Raw genomic sequence first — 17,290 nt, 5'->3', positions numbered from 1 at the left:
CACAAGGTAAGCTCAAAGACAGTGTTTTGTTTTTTTTTTTTTATAGTAAACTCAATTCCCTTGTGGCATTTTAACCCAACTGCAGGGGCACTGAAAATGACTGTAGAAGCAGTAATAATCTATTTCATTGATTTTTATTGTTCAGCCTAAAGGAAATACTTTTGTATGTAAAAAATGACAGCATTATACAGCAACTGTAGGGATGTTTTGAAATTCCAGTTTAAATAATATCAAGTCATTAGACATGCTTTACTGATGTGCTTTTAAGGCAGACATAAAATTACAATGTATCTTTAAGTTCTCTCTACAGCACCAAATAATGTCATTAAAAAAGCAAAACGTATTTCTGTAATTTCCCTACATCCCCGAAAAATAAACACATCCTGAATTTAGCAGAAGACTAGTAATTTGGAGGAAATATGGTGAGACAGACCATATAGTCTGGCCGGGGGAGGGGGGGGAGGGAAACAAAAAAAAGCCACAAAACGTAACAGACAGGAGCCAAAGCAAGGGAGTCTTCTCAGCACAGCCAAAAAGACAGCCTAGACTAGACAGCACTGCACCACCAGACCCGGGATCACCAGACCTTCAGAAAGGCATCATCCTCCGAGAAGGACACTCAGAAAGGGAGACCACCGAAAGGAGTATGGTGTGCAGAGACTAAAATGCCGTTTTTCCAGCATAAAGTTTCCTTTACCCAGTTGTCATGGAACATGTAAAATACACTACTTTGTATTCAAATCCATATGCTTCCCCTCCTTCAGAAACGACGTCCTCAGGCAGCCCCTTCTTTTTAAGCTATCACACGAAAAGGACAAAATCATGAACTATATGTCACTTTTAAGTTTTCAGAAGTCCTATAAAACATTACAAATAACCAATTAGTGTTTCTTTTGTTTTTAATATTCCTGCCTGCATACAAATGCTCCTGTAAAGCTAATTGGACCACCATGACATTAATTAAAGAAAACCCTCCAAATTAATCTAATACACTGCTGCGATAGAAACTTAAAATAATACGCCCTTTCCACAAATAATCCAGAACTTTATTTCCTTCATTTAAACCAAGGCATCTCAGACATGGTTTGCTGGAAAAATTCATCTTTTAAACTTCAGTTTGGTTCGGGGTTTTCCTTTTGTCTTCGCAGTAATCCCTGATGGCAGAGAGAGGCGAAACGGCTGCAGAGGTTGGTCAGTCACACAAAACTCCCTTTAGTTACGTTGTTAACCCTAAGAAACCTTGCCTAGCCCATGGAATTTTAATCCTGAATTGGAAATTAGCTGGTGGCAAAAGGCAATTCTTCTTCTTTTGACGTAAAGTTCGTACTTTGAGAGCCTGTTTAAAAATTCACTTTTCCAGCATGAAAGCACTCAAAAGCTGAAGTTCCTCTATTGCCCCTCCAAAAAGATGTCTCAGCTGTACCGAAGAGAAAAGGAAACATTAGGCCGTGGGTTCAAATTAGCTGTCAAGAAACACGAACATAAATCTGACTTAATAGCGTAATTTGGAAACGTGTTCTGGGCCCACCCTTGGCAGTAACACCATGGTTTAATTCACGTTGTAGCAGTATTTAACACAGCTCTGCAACTTTGGTTCTCCACCCAACTAAACAACAGAAAATTATGCCGTTAAATGAAAAACACCACACATATTTAAGTGAGAGAAACCATCTAAACTTCTGACATTTTTCATCTTCATTTTTTTTTAATCCAAAAGATTTGTACAGCTTTTTTTTTTTTAAATAACTTACAGGATCAAAAGGAAAATAAATGCATAGCTTCAAAACCTTAGAATATAACCTCCCCTTGTTGCGGAAGAGTTCAAAGTCATAAAGTGCTGCAGATATGAACACACATCAGACAAATAATCTAGTAACTAACTTATTTTTCTGGTTTATTTAACAATATTCCAGGCTTAGAACATTAAATAAAAATCTCACAGACAATGGGTAGGACTAACAATGGCTTTGTTCTTTTTTTTTTTCTTTTTCTTCTCCTTTTTTTAAAAGAATGCTGAGACACATCAATTGAACCGACTACTGTTTTATTTTGGATACCAAAAAATAAAAAGAAGCTGGAAGGAAGAGAGTAGTGCACTGCAGTAAACTGCTTGTAAGCGTCACTGCGTGTGTTTAGCCCTAGGACGGAGATGGAAACAGGAGATGGATGCTGCCAAGATGCTGCTGCTGAACGCGGACTGGGGGAGCGGTGCTCTGGGCTCTGCCTTGGTTGCGAGGGCACGGCTTTGAATCATGCTCGTGTAAGAGAGGATCCGCATGCCTTGCACTAGCATTTGCGCAGCTCCTCGAGGGCTAGCAGTGGTGGTGGTAGCAGGTGGAGGTGGTGCAAGCGGACGCAACCAACACCAGCTGGCACTCAATGGACTTAAAACCCAAGAGGTCTTCCTGACAGGGGTGTCACAGGAGCTCAGGTAACATCAAAAAGGGACCTCCTCTATCTCGCTCCCTTCCGTAATTTGATTTTGCTACCCTCACAGATAACCTACATACCTGCGGGAGCTTAGGCCAAGCCTGTGTTTTGCACCTTGGGCAATCACATACACCTCTTCAGTGGACGTGGAGAGTAGCGACATTCAACGGGAGGCACTGTGCGTGTACTTTGTACAAATGCAAATTAATTTTCAGGGGGCTGGAGAGTGAAAACCCAGGCTTACTGACACGGGCCAAACACGGGCCACACCACCTGTTAAAGGCATTTTTCCCAGGCTTAAACATGCCCGGTAGTTCACTACTATTTACTCCACTGCTCCTTTACTCTAACCTCTGTCCTTCCTCCCCACCCACCCGCCCCTTCCCGCCACCTACAAAGAACACAGAGGCCTCAAACTTGCAAAAACTATTAAACCAAAACATAAACAAGCAGTCTGACAATAGATCCAATTCCATTGCAATTCTCATTTTTGTATGTTCCTCCTGGCTGGGCCCCTTCTACGACCAAACGTCCATGGGTACCACCGTGATGAAAAAACCCAACTTTCTTCCTCCGGAACAGTAGTGGCCAGTCTTCAACAGACCTCTCTCCAGAAAGGCTGTGCTCGGCATAGTCGTCGACTAAAGCCGGGGTGGGGGGCGAGACACCAGTAACAAAAATAAAACCCCAAGCAAACCTTAACTATAACCGGACAATGCCAAGAATCCTCCTCCGCACCTCAGGGAAAAATGCTGGCTGCCATCCTGCTCCGTGCCAAGCGTGACCTCTAATCTTGTTTATGACCTGCAGTATTTCGTAAGACATGGGGGGTTTTGGGTTGGTTTTCGTTCTTTGTTTCTTGTTTGCCAAGTTCTCAAAAGGGCTTAAAACACTTAGGCATAGAGACACGAAGGGAGCAGTTACAATACACAACAACTAATCGGAAACAGTACTCAAACATTAGACTGGACCAGACTAAAGTCCACTCTACAAACCGAATCAGAAAGAGACAGGAGGAAAAAAAGTTTTTAAGTGCTAACATAATAAGAAACAATCTTAAAGACTCACTAAATACATGTGGGGAAATGGAGGGGTCCCCTTCTTTTAAATATATTTACATAATATTAAAGCTTTTTATTTTGCTTTTCTCGCCAACGAAATTTTCTAGCTACCCTGGGCCAAGTCCCCATTTAAATTAAGAGGTTAAGGATTTTATAACATAGACAGACTGTTAGGCCCGCGGCCCATAGACGCCTCCCCGCCCTCTCCTTCCCTCCCTCCCTCCGCTGCCGAGGGCCCTGATGCCTTGCCTGCTTCGCACCGCGTGGCATCAGCCGTAACATCGGCACAAAGCGGAGGTAACACAACGCCGCCCCGACCCCGTGCACTTCGTTACCGCTTTGTGAAAGCACAAGAGACTACAGTTAGGGCTTGCCTAGACAGAAAAAAAGAAAAAAAAAGGTTTTGCCATTTAGCTGCTGCAATTAAATGGTAAAACCGGACTAATGTGGACACAGCAATACCAGTTTAGAAGTGTTTCTACCATTTACACCGCACTGGAAAGGAAAATAACTTATCCCAGTATAAGTGCATCCACACTACAGCCTACGCCAGCACAGTATCAGTTGAAATAATAATACATCAGTCCCCTAAGTGACAGAATTATACCAGCTGAACTTTTCTAGCATAGACCAGGCCTAAGACATGAGGTAGTGAAAAAGAAAATCAGGCTCAAGATCTTTTTTCATTCCATAGAATTGATATACTCTAAAAATATTCACTGCTCAGATTTATGGATTTTAAAAATAATGTTTTAAAATCCAAAATTTAAAGCTAACATCCTGAGTCACACAGGACTTACAAACGGAGGAATAAATCTTAAAAACGCCCTTGCTCAGGGTCCTAATTCAGGAAAATATTTTTTATCGTAGAAAGCACATAAGCATGTGTTTGACTCCCACTGAAGCAAGTGGAAAGGAAGCACATGGATAAGTGCTTTCTGAAATCTGGGCCACAGTCAGAAATCATGGTCTTTGTAGAATTTATTTCCTCATTCATTTCAGTGCTGTTTAATCACAAGTCATTCATGTTTTAAGACAGTGGGAAAAACATAGACAATGGAAGCTAAATCAAGTTTGTTACAACTGTTCAATATTTACAGCATTCATAGCATAAACCAGAAGTATTTTTGGTAACTTAAGACAAATACCTTTTTTCTTTGTTATTAAATGTACCGCAGCAGTCCTGTTAAACAAACCCACTGTCTCGGATATTAAAGAAATTGTTGTTTACATTTACCGACTCATTTAAATTAAAAATCTGTTCTTGTTCCAAACCCCACTCTCCTTCATCTTCATCCTCCGGTTCTGCCTCAGACCCATTCCGACTGTTTTCATACAAAAAGATCTGCTCATCCACGTGAGCCGGGGCTAAGCGGTTTCTCTTTGCACTTACAACATTAGCAGAAGAACCGAAAAGACGTTCAGGGAAGACCCTTGTGGCCAAAATACACCAGTATTTTTGAAGAACCTTTGGTAAAACTGGAAACAGCGCTAGTCTGTCAGACCACCACTTCAGCGGGTCTTCGTTCAAACCGAGGACCTTTTGTGACTTGAAGTTGCTCAACTCCTCAACGATCTGAGCGTGCCATTCCTCCTGGTCTTCCACGCCTCCCGTCTGGCAAAAGATTTCTGCAAGCATGTTGTTGATGACACTGGTAGGAGGAGGAGTAGAGGAGATGATGATTTTTTTCACAGGGGGCTCTTCTGAAACGGTGAAGAATTTCTCTTCAGTCCTAAAGGTATTTTCTTTTACTTTCTCCAGCAGGCTTTTTGCTTCTTCCACCACTCTGTTTTCAACCTGCTGCCGCTCAAAGGCTGAAAGAAAAGGCAGTTTTTTGTAGCGGGGATCCAAGAAAGTGGCAACATTGAGAAACATGTCTATCTCAGGCGTGTGCTGATAGGTGGTTGACAACTCTTTAGCGATCACCTCCTTTGCCATGCTGATTTCTTTCAAATCGTTCTCTTTGATGTTCAGGGTAGTATTCAGAAGCATGTGGAGAAGTGGCTTCACCATACTAATCGTCGGGTACTTTGAAGCAGACATCATCTCTGCAACCTGCTTGAAAGGCTGCAGCAGCTCTACCAGCCCTTCGATTGTATTCCACTCGCTGGCTTCCAGCATGAGGTGGTGGTTGTTGCTGTCCTCCACAAGAACAGCCGCAATGACAAACTGCTGCTCCTTGAGGCGCTGCAGCATAGCGAGCGTGCTTCCCCACCAGGAAACACGGTCGCTTACCAGCATGCAGTGGAGAATATTCTGCTGCTTCTGCTTCTCGCTCAGCATGTACATCGCGACCGTAGACTGCTGAAAATACTCCACCAGTTTTCGGCACCTGGCAAGAAGGCTGCAGAGTTTGGGGAGCTGAAAAGCTTGTTGTATTCCTGCGTTAAAAGTGTGGCCCAAACAAGGCATCTGTACGGGAATATCTAGGAGAGAGCAAGCCTTCACAATGTCTTTACTGTAATCTGTTGTAGCACCAAAGACTTTTGTATTGATCCCCCACTCAATGAACGTTTCATAAAGGACTCGCGTAATAGTCTCTGCAGTATTATCCTCCGGTACTTCAAACGTTTTTAAGCACCGCGAGTTCACCGCCAGGCAGTTGGCAGGACTGCTGCTGAGAAAGTGAACCGCGACGGTTACGTACGACCGGTTCTGGTTTTCGCTCCTCCACATGTCCGTGGATATGCCACACCACAGAACCTCGGTGAGCTCTTTCAGCACAATTTCTCTAATGGCATTGTATTTTTCAGGAATAGCTTTTGTACAGAAGTACTTCCGGCTCGGAAGTTCGTATCTGGGGTCCGCTGTTCTCAAGAGGGCCTTGAAGGTGGGTTCATCAACGATAGAGGCCGGATACATGCCCTCGCAAATTAAGCTGATGACTGCAGATGTCAGTTCCTGGTGCTTTTTGTTTTCGTAGTTCTGGTAGGTCTTCATGATGAGGCTATCCTGAACAACCTGCTGCGACGACTCCGGCTTGATTTTTGAAAATGCAGTGGCAAAGGCTTCCCTCATTTGCTCAGTGTTACTCTTCACAAATTCGCAGAATTCGTCGGGGTGATTTTTCTCAAGGTGGTAGGAAAGGTTGGACGTGTTTCCTGAATAGGCGATCTGTGCCATGCAAATACGGCAGTAGATCTTCTTCCACTGTAATATGCATCCTTCTGCATTGGTATCAAACCCAAAGTACTTCCACACTTTACTCTTTGCTCTCGGGTGAGCCACTAACTTTAGGTCTGATGGGGAACCTTCTAAACTTTTATTCTCCATTGCTTCTTGGCCACCGTCCCACCTTTTGATCCTTCACTCATTAATGAGTACCTGATAAAGGCAGTAAGATAAAGATACAATGAGAAAGCACAAGTTTGACCACACTTAACTATGTGAAATCAGCGTTTCTGCGAACGTATCAAGAAACCTACCTTACTAATTACATTTGCAAATTTAAAGATGAGATTTGCAGGAAGTGTGACCTACAAGAAGCCCATCGGAATGTCAAAAATTAAGAAGGGTTTTAATGTATCGCATTCTGCTGTGAAACTGAGCTAGAAGATCTGAGTAAATCTTGATTCTGGAATTACGTAATTCTGGGTAGAGAAAGCATAACCACCACCACAGAGCTGATACATTACTGTCACACAAACCGGTCATCTGCTGTAGCATTTTCCTGCCTCTTAAGTTATAGTTAGGGCTAGACCAACTCTAGCCTAAGAGTTACTGAGCTTCACTGTTAACATTTATTTCAGTTGAAATCTGATACTGAAGGGGCAAAGGTTTTATTGTTTGTTTATTTTGAAAGAAGTTTTGTTAGCTCGATCTAACTGTTCCAGTGTTTGCTTTAAAAAAAAAAAAAAAAAAATCTGTGATGCAAATTATGGCATTAATCTGCTCCTCTGAAAGGTAAAGATGTCTTCTGACTGAAGGAAAAGGAGTTTGAACCTACATGCAGATCAACAATATGTGTCTGACACCTTTCCTGTCCTTCTCTTTCTGAAATCAAAGCCATCTCCTGAACTATTAGTTCACAATCATGGTTCCTGGAATAACAGTGCATTATAATTACAGGAAAAGCAGACAGGGAAGCACTAATAAATGTTATTATCCACATCAGCTGGAAAATAATTTTGCTGTATTTTCTTCAAAAGGCTACAGAAGTCGGGAGGGGGTGACACTCTCGAGATGAGTGCGGTGATAAGGCAAGACTTGGCAATCTGAACCTAAATACCTGCACAGGAAAAAGCGTCTTGTGCAAACGGTCACGTGCAAGCACAACTTGAGGCCGACAGCGTCTCTGTGCCCAGTGCCGGCAGTTGGCACCCGCCAGAGCTGATTTCGCTGCACCAAAAAGCCAAGCCACAACACAGCACGCCTGCATGCTGACACTTCTCCATTTCTTCCACACCACCAGCCGAGCCACCGTGACAGCAACAAGCCAGCGGCCTGGGCAGGATCGGGAAGGAGAAGGAAGCCATCAGTTTAACACAGATGCAATCTCCACAAAAATCCAGGGGAAGAGAGCAGGAGAGAAACAACAGGAGCATCCCTGCAGCCAGCCTGAAAGCAATGGCATTGCTCCTTCTCTGCTCGTCAGGAGCTGCACCTGCGCCCAAGCTCAGAAATCCCCGGGTGCCAAGACCGGCTGGGTGGGGGAGGAAGAAACAATCTGACTTTTTCATATCTGCAAGGGAATATCCCCCAAAAATGTATGTGTGCAAGCTTCTCCGGTGTGCTTCCTGCTGTTGATGAACATTCCCCAAAAAAGATGTTTTCCCTCTGAACTACAGCTGGTATTTTGCAGCACTTTCCAAATGCCTTGAATGAAAAACCAAAGACAGGTTTACCAAGACTAAACATATTTATTTAAACACAGCTGTTGGTTTAGAAGCAGAATGAGAGATACAGGGCAAGCATTTTATTGGATTTGTTCTGAAGATTTACTTCTGGGTGTAGACCTTTTTTTTTTTCTCTTGAGGGGGGCAATGTTCTGACTACTAGCGTGCCCTCTACTGTGATTCATTCAGTGCCTTTCAAGTTGCCAGGATAAACTATTGATTCAACATGGTAATGCTGCCTAATTCCAAAGATGTGCGTATCAACAGCACCAAGGTATGCAATCCCACAAAAACTGATGATTTTGAAAGACAAAGTGGTGTAATGTATGATGTAACCTTGCCATAGCATCAGAATGTGCATTGACAAGATATGTCATATCAGTATATTATTATTGCTTTTAGATCCCCCCATTTCAATCCATGACATGGTGTCTCGAGGAAGTATAGAGGCTCCTGGTATTTCATTAAATCTTACCGTTTCCTTTGCAATTACGTGGCAGTTCCTGAAAGCAAGGAGGAAGGCACTGTAATAAGAGTTGATGTGTCTTAAATATTTAAAATTAGTATGACACACCTTGGATCATAAAAAGTTCATCACAGACTGATAAAATACAAGTTATTTTAGAGCACGGGAGTGTTACAGGCTCACCTCACCCTTCATTCTTACGTATGTTACAGCTTTGCCATCATTTTGAGATGGATCTGGCACTTGGCGATAGTGGCACAGAGTAGCATTGCCACAGTTAAGGATATGCCAGCATAATACAGCCTTTATTATAATGCTGTAAACCACACTTCAGCTGTCATAATAGCTTGAATACAAACTGCTAATCATCCCTGCCTCTCCCTCAAGTGTTATACAGCATAACTGGCACTATGAAGGGGGGGGGGGGGGGGGAAAACACCACCTACACTTTTCATTTTTCTATAAGAGGAGATAAATTTTTCCTCCTTCAGTGAAACAAAGTGTTAGTAGCCTAGGCTTGGCAAAAACCAGAGCAGCTTCAACTCTGTGCCAAACTGAAGCCACCAGCACCTTGCAGAATTAAATCCATTGGGAACGAACCACATCATGGCCTTTGAGAAGCGCCGCAGCTTGTTACAAGGGCAGCTGATAGAAATGCTCCCTTTTAGCTTGCTGAACTTTCCATTATAAAAAACTAGTACCACTTTGGTTTGCTGAAAACCCTTCCACACGCAGAAGCCTTCAGGCTACAAACGTGCCTTTTCCTTTCTCCTTTGAATTCCCACCCACACTGAAACAGAGCGCACCTTTGGAGAAGCTGCCTTGCCTCCTCTGTGCAGCTGGCCAACACCACTAGCCCGTACTGGGGTCGAGGCTTTCAAGAGCTGAACGGACAACAACCCTGCAGACAGGATCCTCTGTCAGCTCCACAGGAGGAGGAGGAAGGGCCCAGGTTTCCTGGCCCTAGCACCTCATCCCCGCTCTCCCCGGGGCGGGCTGTGCTGCCTCCTCACACCTCTCAGGCTCCTAAGGCAAACCCACGACTCCCCTCTCCAGGGCAGGGCTCGAGAGGTTGAAGCGCCAGTGACGACGCGTGTTGCGGAGGGCAGCGGTGCCGCCCTTGCGCCAGGCAGGGCTCGGCTTCCCCGGTGGCGAAGAAAATAAGCTCAAAACCTGTACGAGAGTCACTCGGATTGTGAAACCAAGCACGGGGATGTGAGGAAACGTGGGGTGTGCAGCCACCCTGCAACCTTAGCTCTGCCCCTGTGTGCGCGCACAGCGACGGCACCCTCTCTAATTACACAGTAGGTATCGTTGTCGCACAACCCTTGCCTCACTCGGCGCAGGGGCAACCATAAAACGAGTGTTTTCTCACTTCTGGAACTACCTAAATAACTCTCTCAGGTGCGCGCGTGAGGGAGAGGGATTAATTGTTAGATGCAACTTTTTTTTGCCTGCCGTGAATCCTTCCTACCTGGTCGCTTCTCTGCCCACCTCTGGATGTTTTACAACCTAGAGCTCATACAGCTTTGAGCAGGAAGTGCTCGGTCTATCATTATGCTTTACGCATATAAAGTAAAAGCCCTTAATACATGAATCAAAATTAAGAGATGCATGTTCCCAAATTAATATTTCAGATTAATTGTAAAGAAACTCGGTACAAATGATGATACTGAATAACTAGAAATTGGGGCAAATTAAAAATACGTATGAAATTTCAATGACTTTTAAGAAGAACAGGAATCAGCTTTAAGGTCTTCTGAACTTCAGCCGCGTTACCACCTTCTTCAGAGCCGGTTTGCCACACATCACAGATACCAAATTTAACTGCAAAGACTTCAGAACTACGAAACATTCAGCATTTAGTCTTCCCCTACCAAATTTCAATGAAACTTGTACAGTAGAAGAGGAAATGCAGGAGGAAGATGCCAAATAAATTCCTTGAGAAGCTTTTAAAATACCAAAAGAGGTTACTGTTATTATTATATGAACCATTTTTGTTATCAGTAGGATGACTTTCAGTGACCACATTTCCAGCATTAATATCCTGGTGTCATAATTAATATTAGTTTGTCTTTTACCAATCCACTGATTAGATTTTTGTTTTTAAAGAGCTGTTTATATCAAGATCTTTAGTCACGCAGGGCTTTTTTTTTCCCTCCAATTAATTAAGATTAAGCACTGTAAAAAAAACATCCAAGCAGTAATTTCTAATGAAACTATTAATTGTTTAGACCACTGAACACTAACACAGTTTACATTACATATCGGCAGTTATACCATTTATGCAATTAGTACTTGGAAAAATGTTTTAACATAAGTTCCTCTTGACTTCTACACACTGATTTTAGTTAGCAAAGCAATCATTGACTGCACCCCGTTTATCTGTATTTCACTTCCCTGAGCTTCAAGATCAGAATTTCAGACCAACTTCCCTACTCTGTATTGGGGGGGGCAGGGGACTCACTTCAATAGCAAACATTACTATCTTTTCCGTTTGCAACTCAAAACAATTACCAAGTTTTTGCACTAAATCTAGATTTCAGAGCTCAAACTGCCTCCTTCCCCAAAAAACTGTCTTGAATCCCATCTGTAAGAATTAGATGAACCCCAGTAGGATGTGACAGAACAGATGGTCACTTTTAAAAGCCATGCAAATGCACATGTGCCAAGAGCATGCAACTCTGACTAAGTCACAGTAAAGAAAAAGAAAAACGAAACTAATTCGGTTTACTTTGGGTTGGAATCCTGAACACTTCTTCCCAGCAACTGAAAGAAAGTAAGCTTTTCTTGGAAAATGCGCAGGCAGAAGGGCTACACTGACACCAGACCCCTCTGCTCCCCCACAGAGCTCAAGGACGAGCCTCCGGGCATCCCTCTGTTTTAAACCTTCCATGGGAGAGCTGCAGCGCTGCCGCATGAAGAGTGGGAACTCTGACAGGGGAACTGGGGCCAAGGAGACGGGATCGGAGGCATGGCTCCGCCGCCCTGCCCTGCCCTTCCCAGCTCCGCTTCCCCCCTCCAGGCTCTCCCTGGGAAGGCACCCTGACAATAAAATGCCCATACTTGTGAGAGTTACGGACACCCCCTCGAAAAGATACAGAAAATTTTAAAGATACGCACCTTTCTAGATTACTGTCTGGAAAAGTTACTTAGTGTTTTCTTACAGCCAGTATAGTTTACTGATCCAAGCTTTAATTAAGCACGTTCTAACCAACACTTTCACTTTTTGTTGCACTGCAGTCACTATTTTGAAGTTATTATGGAAACGGGGTTAATCTGGGTAAAAAAGTTCCTGTTGACAAGCTGATTCACTTTTTTAAGCAATGGCTGGACACCGCGAGTCAAAGCAACGCAGCAGGTAACTGCCAAGAGGCAACTGCGCGCAAACAACTATCTGGGGAGGAAACTACTTGTCCTTGGAAGAAACCACCCCGAGTTAGGGCTGAAAGAAAACTTTCCACATCTGTCAGATCTGTCCTGGTCCTACTCAGGCAGCTGACATTTCCCAGGTCGGATCTTCACTGCCTTCCTCCGGCATTTCCAAATTCAACACTTTTTTTGTTTTTAATAGCAGCTAAGAACAGACTGCAACAAAACACTCGGGTCACATTTTCGTCATGCTGTTTCTCTGTGGTTCGAAAAAAGATTTGGAAAGTGTTACACACCCTAGGCACAATACCCAGCTTTGCTCTGCCGAGAAAAACTAACGCTAGAAAAATGCTCAGATGACTTCAGACTGTATGCACATCTGCCCTTTTTTGTCACCAGGGTTTTCTCGTTTGTTTGGGGGTTTTATCTCTGTATTTTGAGAATGAGAAAGGAGAATCCCAGCCTATCACAGAAGGATTGGGAATGAATAAAAAGTAGACAAAATGCTACCCAAGGATGCCACGTGTGATGAAATGCACAAATACGCTCTTACTGTGTGGGGTACCTGTCCCATATCCTCCCCAGCACTTCAGATATTCTCTAAAATGATTTCCTCATCTGCTTCATCTCCTTACCAAAACACTATGCCCTCTCAATATTTTTTTTTTTTTTACTGTTCCTCTGGTTAAAACTATCGACAGAGCCACAAAGGCTCACTTGCTGCTAAGTAGAGAAAGTTAAAGGCACTGACTTGCATGCAGTTGTACGCTCAGCTCTGATGATACCCTATGCGGCTGTCCGGGCTCGTAGTTTGCTGTAAGTTTATAAACTCAGAAGCATTTTAAAGTCTTCAAGAGTAACGTGAGGAAAGAGGAAATTCCGATCTTTGTTTTCTGGCAAACTCATATTAAACATGCTGTTGACCCAAATCTGAAAAGAGCAAAAACGTAACTTCTCCGACAACTGACTAATCTGAAGTCCCTTGGAGAAAACTACAAGTGTCACTCACTTGTCAGCTTAAAGGCTGTCAGCGGGTGACAGCCGGTATCAAAGATTAAGCTTTCAGAGCGCGGGTGTGTTCCCCTCCCGGAGCGGCCAGGGCAGGGAGGCTACGGCCGGCGGTCCCGGCCGCCCCGGCGGGCGGAGGCAGGGGCCAGTGGCGGGGCGGGGGCACGGCGGGCGGCGGAGGCAGGAGCGCCCGGCGCCGCGGCCGGGCCACCGGGAGGCTGCCCGCCGCTACCCGCCTTCCAAGCACCTACCTGGGCTGAGGGAGGCTGCGCCCGCGCGGCTCTGAGCCGAGGTCTGAGGCGAAACCGTCAGAAAGCGAGGAAGAGGAAGAGGAGAAGCGGGGACCCCCGGCCCGCGGAGCCCCCACGCCGCCTACCCGAGGCCGCAGTCAGGCCGGCGTGCAGCCAGGCGCCCGTCCCGGGCCCGGCCCCCCGCCCCGCCCCGCGTCCGGGGCGGCCGCGGCCCGGGGGCCGGACGGGGCGGTAGGGGCCGGGGCCCGCCGCCCGCCGGCGGCAGCGAGGGCGGGGCCCGGCGCGGCGGGGGCGGGGAGGGCGCCAGGCCAGCCGCACTCCCCCCGGGCCGCTGCCCTCGGGCGACGCGGTGGGCCCGGCCCGGCCCGCGGAGGGCAGCGGGGGAGGAGCTCGGCGGCGGCCGGACCCGGGCCGTGGCCGCCTCGGTGCCTCAGCCCCTGCCCTGCTGCGGGGGACGCGGCGCGGCCCGGGCGACCCGCCGCTGCGGCCAAGGTCGCGGCTGTTCTGCCTTGCCCTGCCCCGGCCGTGCGGCCGCTCCCCGGCTGGGCCGCGAGGTCTCGGCCCCGCGCTCCCCGCGGCACCGGCGCTGCCGCCCCGGGGTGGGCGGGGGGAGGCGCCGCAAACTTTCCCCCTCTCGGCGGCGGGGGCTGCCGCCCCCCGTCCCGGAGCCGCCCCCCGCGGCCGCAGCCGCCCCGCCCCGCCCCGCGGCGCCGGCTGCGGTGCTCACCTGGGGCCGGGGGGCAGCGCGGGCGGAGGCGGCGGCGCAGCTGGTGCAGGATGACGAGGAGGCCGATGCGGTACACCCGGAGCAAGGGCACCAGCGCAGACAATAGCGACATGGCCGCCTCCCGCCCCGCGGCGGCTGGCTCGGGGCGAGGCGGGGAAGGAGCGAGGCGGGCGGGCGGCCTGTGCGCGGCACGGTGGCTCTCCGCCGCCGCCGCCGGGCCGGGCCGGGCCGGGGGGGCGCGGCGCTGCCCCCACCCAGCGGAAGGGAAGGCGCCGCCGCTGTCACAGCAGCGCCCGGGCGCGCCGCGGCTCCCGCCCTTCTGGGCATGTGCGGCGGGGGAAGGGCCGTGCCGCGGCCGGCGCGGGGAGGGAAGGGGCGGCGGCGGGCGGACCGGTCGCCGGCAGTGACGGAGCGGCGGCTCGGCCCCCGCCGGGGCGCCCCGCCGGGGAGCTGGGGAGAGGGCGGTGGGGGGGGCGAGGGGAGCGGCGCTCCGGGGCGGCGTGACTCAGCAGCGAGAGGCGGCGGCGGGAGGCGGAGGCGGTGCGACAGGCCGCCCGGTGGGGCCGGCGGGGTTTGGGTGCAGCGGCGTTGCTGCCAGGCCTGTTACAGCTACAGGCAGTCAGCCGTGCCTCGGCGGCGATGAGCCACACGGCTCTGTCTCAGAATCCCGTGGCTGAAAGCGCTGGCGGAGTTGGCTCACGATTTCCCCGCTCCCTGGCGCAGATGAGGGGCTGCCGCTGCCGCCGCATCCCGTGGGCATCGCTGCGTCGGGGCACGACCCCTGTCACCTCAGGCGTCTGTCAAGCTCGCTCCTCTCGTGCTCGCAGCTCTGGCAGAAGTAACGATTTCTCCAAACGCAACTTTATGTACAAAGCCTTCCTACATCAGGAGCCTGAATTTTATACCAGCCTGATGAACGCATTCTTTACAGCGATATATAGCGTATCACGTGGTTTTATCTCGAAAGTTTCTTCTTGTCCCTTTTAAATCCTCAGCCTTACTTTTAAGATGATGAGGACTTGGGACAGAAGAGCATGTCCTACCTACCAGTTCTTCTGGTAGATGGCTGGTTTCAGATAGAGGAAGTACAGCGCCTAGCACGGACATCGTGGTTTTCATTCACAGAACTGGCAGTGTTTCATAAATGCAGATGAGCCTCAATATTGATACAAAACAAAAAATAGGAACAGTCATTTCACAAGAGGAGACGTTGACCTATATATTCAATTTCAAATCCTTGGGTAACATTTTGTCTTTGAGGATGATGGGGAGCCATACAAAGTTCTGGAAGTGCATTTGAAATGTAATCTCCTCCTCCCCTTTAAAAAAAATAAGCATACTTTCTAAAAAAAGTACAACTAACTACACTTTTTCAATGTCAGATCAGATTGCTTAGCAGAACTGACTTTTTGTCTACTCTCAGAAATATGCATAAAGTAAAAGCATAGTGTGTAGTTGCTCCAGGACAAAACCAACCACTGAATTTTACGTATCTCTGGTGAATATTTTTTTTTATTAACACATGGAATTATGCAAACATAAATAATAAACAGAACATCATGAAGTCACATCAGTGAAGGATTCGTTCTTAACGTATATTGTTCTTAATGATGCACCGAGTGGTAGAAAGAGCATCACATAAAAAGACATGAAAGAAGAAACACTGACATTTAGTAAAGGTGAATTATTCTTTCAGTTTATCTCAGTAAAAATCAAATCTCGACTCCTTTATGTTGCTTCACATCCTTTTCTCAGAACTACAGCATTAATGAAAGCCCTTTGCAACATTAGACTGTGAAACTTGCCTACAGTGTATTTACACTATCTGTATATAAATACACCATGCTTTCTCAGGTTTTCTAGTATAAAAAAATCAATCGATGCGTATTCAAGCTACAGAAAAAAAACTCCTCTGTCTTTTTTCAGACAACGCTATCCAAAGAATTAGACTAAGTGGGGAACAACTGATGGATTAACATTATGGTCTTATTGGTCCCACTACTTTTATTCAAGGTGTTAAAATTATTTTCAACCCTCCATGAGTCGTGAGTATGGCCTCACAGAAAGGATGAGGAAAATTTGTTTCAACACTATTATTTTTTCTAAAGGCTGATGGACATGAAGTGATGGAGAAATGAAAATGTTAATAAAAGGCTGTAGGTCTTTGATTCTTTTCAAATAGTGTCTTCTAATACATCCTAATTTTAATTGATACTTCCTTTTCCTTGGTTTTCAGTAAGTCGCCATTTTATTGATAGTTTGGTTTTTTCCTTGCAATCATTATCTGCGAAGCCTTGAGTATTCGGGCTGGAATCTCGTCCATCTACTTTAGGTACCTCACTGAGACGTTATTACCTCAATGAAATTTTAGGTGTCTGTGCCCTGGAAGGGACGAAAGGAGCAATCTAATTGCCTCAGCTTTGCTGTATGGGCAGTGGACAGAGAGAGGCACTTCTGAAGACCTGCAGAAGACGACTGCTTCCTCTGAGGTGCTGAGAGGGCTTCCTTCTTTCCACCGACGGTAAGTGAACTTGCAGCACCAGCGGGCAAAGCCAGCCTGTGGTTAGAGCACCGATATCCTCTTGGAAGGTCGTCGGAAACACTAGTAACGCTCCATCCACACATGCTCCAGCCTATCTGTCCCTCCTGCAGGACTGGCACTAATGAAGCAGTATGTGATCACAGTGCTTCCACCCACATTTTGCATAAAGATGCATAAAGCCGTAAGAAAGGAAGTGGGTGATGTTTCTAGACTGTAATTAAGCCCTGAGCTCAAACTTCCCAGCAGAATAGCATAATCAGCAACCATCAGGTAGCCTGGATGGTAGGTGTTGCAGCTGAGAGCCTGTGCAGCCAGGAACGCGCGAGGCACGGGGCCACATCAGAGCAGACAAAAGCGAACCCAAGGTTAGCCTAGCAGTTCAGACGCTCTCTGGCACAGGGTGGAGGGTTATGAGGTTATGGCCTATTTTTCTTGTTTCTTGCATGACAAGCTCCCGTTCGACACATCTTTTCCACGTATGTGAGTTTGCTCCCCTTGGTTTGGCTCCCCTTGAGATGAGAACTGGAGCCAACAACTCCTTGTATCCACCACGCGGTGATCGAAGTTCAGTAGAAGAGGTTGATGCTTTTTGCCCGA

General features: G+C 46.9%; 2 protein-coding genes across 5 annotated transcripts in view; both read right to left on the bottom strand.

The window, feature by feature from the left end:
• The window catches only part of DHRSX (dehydrogenase/reductase X-linked), a 168,522-nt gene extending 154,199 nt beyond the window's left edge, over positions 1 to 14,323 (bottom strand). The window contains exons 1-2 of one of the 2 annotated variants that reach the window (XM_075133975.1): positions 14,157 to 14,263; positions 13,425 to 13,483 (exon numbers count right to left, since the gene is read on the bottom strand). In XM_075133975.1, the coding sequence (XP_074990076.1) occupies positions 13,425 to 13,483; positions 14,157 to 14,263 (166 nt within the window). Of the gene's footprint in view, positions 1 to 13,424; positions 13,484 to 14,151 lie in introns of both variants that reach the window. The other variant, XM_075133966.1, reaches the window with a different exon arrangement.
• On the bottom strand, positions 886 to 14,299 carry ZBED1 (zinc finger BED-type containing 1). Of its 3 annotated transcripts, XM_075133954.1 has the most exons (4): positions 14,152 to 14,299; positions 3,741 to 6,816; positions 3,128 to 3,234; positions 886 to 1,417 (listed from the first exon to the last, which is right to left on the bottom strand). In XM_075133954.1, the coding sequence occupies exon 2, from the start codon at positions 6,763 to 6,765 to the stop codon at positions 4,678 to 4,680; it is 2,088 nt and encodes a 695-aa protein (XP_074990055.1). In that variant the 5' UTR covers positions 6,766 to 6,816; positions 14,152 to 14,299; the 3' UTR covers positions 886 to 1,417; positions 3,128 to 3,234; positions 3,741 to 4,677. The 3 variants fall into 3 exon arrangements, with proteins under 3 accessions (XP_074990055.1, XP_074990038.1, XP_074990046.1); XM_075133937.1 differs by having other exon boundaries at positions 886 to 3,234; XM_075133945.1 differs by lacking the exon at positions 14,152 to 14,299 and adding an exon at positions 13,425 to 13,562 and having other exon boundaries at positions 886 to 3,234.
• Positions 14,324 to 17,290: the final 2,967 nt, after the last annotated feature.

This window comes from Calonectris borealis, chromosome 1, assembly GCF_964195595.1.
Source record: "Calonectris borealis chromosome 1, bCalBor7.hap1.2, whole genome shotgun sequence".
In the NCBI taxonomy this organism is placed as follows: Eukaryota; Metazoa; Chordata; class Aves; order Procellariiformes; family Procellariidae; genus Calonectris; species Calonectris borealis.
This window is presented reverse-complemented; position numbering and strand designations above follow the sequence as displayed.